This window comes from Erpetoichthys calabaricus, chromosome 2, assembly GCF_900747795.2.
Source record: "Erpetoichthys calabaricus chromosome 2, fErpCal1.3, whole genome shotgun sequence".
Taxonomy (NCBI): Eukaryota; Metazoa; Chordata; class Cladistia; order Polypteriformes; family Polypteridae; genus Erpetoichthys; species Erpetoichthys calabaricus.
The window spans coordinates 5,094,786-5,100,785 of record NC_041395.2 but is presented as its reverse complement, the minus strand read 5'-3'; the positions used below and the strand labels follow the sequence as shown (position 1 = coordinate 5,100,785).

General features: G+C 49.5%; 1 protein-coding gene across 1 annotated transcript in view; it reads left to right on the top strand.

The window, feature by feature from the left end:
- The first annotated feature begins 2,794 nt into the window (after window positions 1–2,794).
- wdr11 (WD repeat domain 11) overlaps window positions 2,795–6,000 on the top strand; it is a 95,931-nt gene continuing 92,725 nt past the window's right edge. The window contains exons 1-2 of the mRNA XM_028825604.2: window positions 2,795–2,955; window positions 3,037–3,148. Of these exons, the coding sequence (XP_028681437.2) occupies window positions 2,870–2,955; window positions 3,037–3,148 (198 nt within the window). The 5' untranslated portion in view covers window positions 2,795–2,869. The remainder of the gene's footprint in view (window positions 2,956–3,036; window positions 3,149–6,000) is intronic.

The window sequence follows — 6,000 nt, the reverse complement described above, 5'->3', positions numbered from 1 at the left end:
GCATTTTAATTGCTGTTAGAAGACTTTCACCCAAATCCTCCACTCTTCTTGTCAGAGTGTCGGGCTGATGTCCTAACGCTCTGAAAGGCATGGCGTTTCTCCGGATGTCTTTCACCCGCCAGCTCTCACATGCACAGTTTGACAGAGTCGCCTGCCCTCGGTGACGGTCCCCGCTGCAGTGAGTAATTTGCTCTCATGGCTGGGACGTCTCCGACTGCTGTAACTTGACTCTGCTTTGCTCTCCCGCGTCTTCTGAAAACGTGTCCTGATGTTTACCCGCCTGCCATCACCGTATTCTTTAACAGACGACATGTAAGGCAGATACCTTTGTCTTAACATGGAGGACAGAAGTCACCTCGGACCATTCATTATTAACCTTTCGACGTTCTGTGTCAGTTTTCCGTTCCTTAGACACGACTGCTGCTTCTTGCTATCCGTTGCACGTCCAATTATCAAGCACCTTATTTTAAATCTGTAATGGTCTTCATCCCGGATTGGTTAACAAAGAAATGCCTGCTCATTTCAACCACTAATACACGTACTTAAGGGCATCATTAAAAAACTGCGTTTAATTCAACCAGCAGAAATCCGTGTACTTAAAAGAATCCTTAAAGTGTCAAAAAACACCACTTGTCCAGAAAGACGTGGTGGATTTATACAAAGACATATTTATTTTAAGCTAAATACAGAAAATGAACAGGAGCTTTTTTAAACCTAAATATCAATTATGACATCTCCAGACTCTTTAAGAAGGGGGATCGGAGGGTGTGTTCCAACTACAGAGGGATCACACACTCCTCAGCCTCCCTGGAAAAGTCTATTCGGGGGTCCTGGAGAGGAGGGTCCATCAGATAGTCGAGCCTCGGATTCAGGAGGAACAGTGTGGTTTTCGTCCTGGTCGCGGAACAGTGGACCAGCTCTACACCCTTAGCAGGGTCCTGGAGGGTGCATGGGAGTTCGCCCAACCAGTCTACATGTGTTTTGTGGACTTGGAAAAGGTGTTCGACCGTGTCCCTCGGGGAATCCTGTGGGGGGTACTCTGAGAGTATGGGGTACCGGCCCCCCTGATAAGGGCTGTTCGGTCCCTGTACGATCGGTGCCAGAGCTTGGTCCGCATTGCCGGCAGTAAGTCAAACCCGTTTCCAGTGAGAGTTGGACTCCGCCAGGGCTGCCCTTTGTCACCGATTCTGTTCAGAACTTTTATGGACAGAATTTCTAGGCGCAGCCAGGGTGTTGAGGGGGTCTGGTTTGGTGGGCTCAGGATTGGGTCACTGCTTTTTGCAGATGATGTTGTCCTGTTTGCTTCATCAGGCTGTGATCTTCAGCTCTCTCTGGATCGTGAAGCGACTGGGATGGGAATCAGCACCTCCAAATCCGAGACCATGGTCCTCAGCCAAAAAAGGGTGGAGTGCCCTCTCAGGGTTGGTAGCGAGATCCTGCCCCAAGTGGAGGAGTTCAAGTATCTCGGGATCTTGTTCACGAGTGAGGGAAGAATGGAGCGTGAGATCGACAGGCAGATTGGTGCGGCGTCCGCAGTGAAGAGGGCTCTGCATCGGTCTGTCATGGTGAAAAAGGAGCTGAGCCACAAGGCAAAGCTCTCAATTTACCAGTCCATCTATGTTCCTACCCTCAACTATGGTCATGAGCTATGGGTAGTGACCGAAAGAACGAGACCGCGAATACAAGCGGCCGAAATGAGTTTCCTCCGTAGGGTGTCTGGGCTCTCCCTTAAAGATAGGGTGAGAAGCTCAGAGTAGAGCCGCTGCTCCTCCACATTGAGAGGAGTCAGATGAGGTGGTTTTGGCATCTGATCAGGATGCCTCCTGGACGCCTCCCTGGTGAGGTGTTCTGGGCACGTCTAACTGGGAGGAGGCCCCAGGGAAGACCCAGGACACACTGGAGGGACTGTCTCCCGGCTGGCCTGGGAACGCCTTGGGATTCTCCCAGAAGAGCTAGAAGAAGTGGCCGGGGAGAGGGAAGTCTGGGCATCTCTGCTCAAGCTGCTGCACCCGCGACCCAACCTCGGATAAGCGGGAGAGAATGGATGGATGGATGGATGGACATCTCCAGACTGTCTAAAACATCCCAAGGGCCAGATTTGGGCCGTAAGCTTGCCGACCCCTAATCTAGGACATTTACATTGACCTATTTAGCTGACCCCTTTATCCAAGTCAACTAGCAGCATTTGAGGTACAACTGGTTACATTTTTTTTCTTTGTCCTACTAGAGCACAGGCAGGTGACAAGACTTGCTCAGTCAGGGCCACACTGTGTCAGCAGTGAGATTTGAGATCACAACCTCTGGGTTTGAAGTCCAAATTCTTAACAACTACACTACTCCAAATTACACCATATTACTTTTAAGTACAATTTTTTTTAAGGCAGAAAACCCTTGGACGTTCCACGAGCCCGGCGCCCCCGCTGCCTTCGGTGTTCTGCTATTGGGACAAAGCGGAGTCCGGAACTTCTACGCCGCGCCTCGGCACCTTGCAGGACAGAGTTCAGTAACGGACCTAAAAAAAGCGTTTCCTCTTTGCGCCGAAGTCGTCTCAACGCTTCAGGAGTTGTCACGCACAGACAGAAGCCCGTTCGGATTTTTTGTTCATCAGACAGTGGCGTCCACGAGTTACTTTTGAAAGCGGATGTCCGCACTTGTTGCTACTCCACACCACGCGCCCTGTCAGGCAGTTTAAACATTTGGTGACATGGTACGTTAAGATTGGCGTGTGGCTAACCAATCGGGGCGCCGAGAGGCGGGCCATTCCCAGTTTGGGGCTACGTGATTGGTGAAGCCTTTGTTTCTTTTCCGCCTCAGCCGCAAGCCCTCTTCCTGGTTCTACTCTGTCCTGTTGTCGCTCGTTTGAGCCGCGATGCTGCCGTTTGTAGCCAACATCAAGGTGTCGTCGCGGACCCTGACCGGAGCGCTGAGCGTCCAGAATAGAAGCGCGGCTGACTGGTAAGTGTGCTCGCTCCTTCTTCACGGGCAGCTGCTCCACGACGCTCGGCGGCTTCTCACTCGCCTTCCGTGTCATTACAGGGGCTGGCAGGGACTCGTAGCACAAGGCTGCCGCTCGCTGGTGCTGATCATTGACCCTCGAACGGCACAGACGGTGCAGGTGCTGGAGAGACATAAAGCCGACGTGGTGAAGGTGAGCACACCGCGCGGGGTGACTACTGAGCCGGAACGGGCAGCGCCTGCCTGGCACGTTGAGTGCGCTGTCGTTACCGGTGGAATCGAGGCCGACAGCGAGCTCACGCCGCTGTTATCTCCGTGCTCGCCCCTTCACTCTGTCATCGGACATTCACGTCACGTGCTTGTCTGACACGTCCAGTCTTCCTGTGATTGGAGCCGCCAGGTGGCGTAGCACGCCACACCAGTAGAACCCCGGGTTCAAGTCCCGAGCAGTATACTCGCTGTTGGCAGTCTCTGGCAAAATCCTCAAAGGCCCTGATAAAGCAGAACCGGCAGAATTGGTCAGTGCCCACCATTTCCATTGCGGTTACCGGCTTCCTGTGATCAGTTGTAATGACTGTGATTAGTGAAGCTGTTCCTGGAGCATTCATTCCCATGCTTGGTAGTGCAACTGACAGCAAACAACTGACTATGGCTGGCAAGCCACTTTCTAAAGATCTCAGGGATAGAGTTGTGGACTGACATAAGGCAGGAGATGGAGACAAAAACATCTCAAAGGCTCCATCAATCCCAAGGAGCTCAGTAAAGTCCATCACTAAGAAGCATCTGGTACTACTAGGACCCTCCCTGGATCCTCCAAACTGGATGGAAGAACAAGGAGGAAACTGGTAAGAGAGGCCACCAAGAGGCCAATGGCCACTTTGAAGGAGTTACAGGATTTGACGGCAAAGAGTGGTCATTAATGGTGTGCATGTGACAACAATTTCACAAGCGCTCCACAATGGTGGCTTGTTTGGGAGGGTTGCAAGGAAAAAGCAACTTCTCAAGAAAGGCCACATTAAGGCTCGTTTGAGCTTTGCCAGAATGCACCTTGAAGATTCTGATGCCAAGTGGTAAAAGGTCTTATGGTCAGATGAGACCAAAATCAAACTATTTGGCCCCAATACCAAACGGTACACCAATGCAGCTCACCATCCACAACACACCATACCTACAGTAAAGCATGGAGGGGGCAGCGACCTGTGGTGGGGGGCCTGGGGCTCTCATTAGGGTAGAAGGGAAAATGGATGGGGCAAAATACCATCAAATAGTTGAGGAAAACCTGCTACCCTCTGCCAGAAAGTTGAAGATGGGCAGAATGTTCACCTTTCACACGACAACGACCCGAAGCACACAGCAAAAGTGACCACACAATGGCTGAAGGAGAAAAAAGTGAATGTCCTGGTGTGGCCAGTCAGAGTCCAGACCTATTAAATCACACTGAAAATCTGTGGAAAGATCTGAAGATAGCTGACCACCAACACTCACCATTCAATGTGACTGAACTTGAACTGTTAAACTGTAAAGAAGAGTGGGGGGCAAATATTACACAATCTAGGTGTGCAAAGCTGATAGAGAAATAGCCCAACAGACTCAAGGCTGTCATTAAAGGAAAAGGGGGGTCAACAAAATGACAATGACATTGGGGGGGGGGTGATCCTTTATTAATCACAGTGGGTCTTGTTTTTGATTTTTTTATCATTTTTCTGAACTGTAGCTGTGATATCAGTCACTTGGATGTTAGAGGTGGCATTGAGTAAGTAAAGCTGGGAAGAAATATTAGTTTATGTGTTTTCATTTAAGATTGTAAAGAAAATAAATGGGATATTTCAAAGGGGGGTTCCCTACCCACTGTACATATTGTTTGTTATGTTCCAATATTTGTTCTTATAACTAACTGCTAACACCCTGTATGTAGAAACTAAACTTAATACATTTTATTTACAGTGCATCCGGAAAGTATTCCCAGCGCATCACTTTTTCCACATTTTATTATTTTACAGCCTTATTCCAAAATGGATGAAATTCATTTTTTTCCTCGGAATTCTACACACAACACCCCATAATGACAACGTGAAAAAAGTTTACTTGAGGTTTTTGCAAATTTATTAAAAATAAACAAATGGCGAAAGTCCATGTCCATAAGTATTCACAGCCTTTGTCATGAAGCTCCAAATTGAGCTCAGGTGCCTCCTGTTTCCCCTGATCATCCTTGAGATGTTTCTGCAGCTTCATTGGAGTCCACCTGTGGTAAATTCAGTTGACTGGACCTGATTTGGAAAGGCACACACCTGTCTATAGAAGGTCCCACAGTTGACAGTTCATGTCAGAGCACAAACCAAGCATGAAGTCAAAGGAATTGTCTGTAGACCTCTGAGACAGGATTGTCTCGAGGCACAAATCTGGGGAAGGTTACAGAAACATTTCTGCTGCTTTGAAGGTCCCAATGAGCACAGTGGCCTCCATCATCCGTAAGTGGAAGAAGTTCGAAACCACCAGGACTCTTCCTAGAGCTGGCCAGCCATCTAAACTGAGCAATCGGGGGAGAAGGGCCTTAGTCAGGGAGGTGACCAAGAACCCGATGGTCACTCTGTCAGAGCTCCAGAGGTCCTCTGTGGAGAGAGGAGAACCTTCCAGAAGGACAACCATCTCTGCAGCAATCCACCAATCAGGCCTGTATGGTAGAGTGGCCAGACGGAAGCCACTCCTTAGTAAAAGGCACATGGCAGCCCGCCTGGAGTTTGCCAAAAGGCACCTGAAGGACTCTCAGACCATGAGAAACAAAATTCTCTGGTCTGATGAGACAAAGATTGAACTCTTTGGTGTGAATGCCAGGTGTCACGTTTGGAGGAAACCAGGAACCGCTGATCACCAGGCCAATACCATCCCTATAGTGAAGCATGGTGGTGGCAGCATCATGCTGTGGGGACTGGGAGACTAGTCAGGATAAAGGGAAAGATGACTGCAGCAATGTACAGAGACATCCTGGATGAAAACCTGCTCCAGAGCGCTCTTGACCTCAGACTGCGGCGACGGTTCATCTTTCAG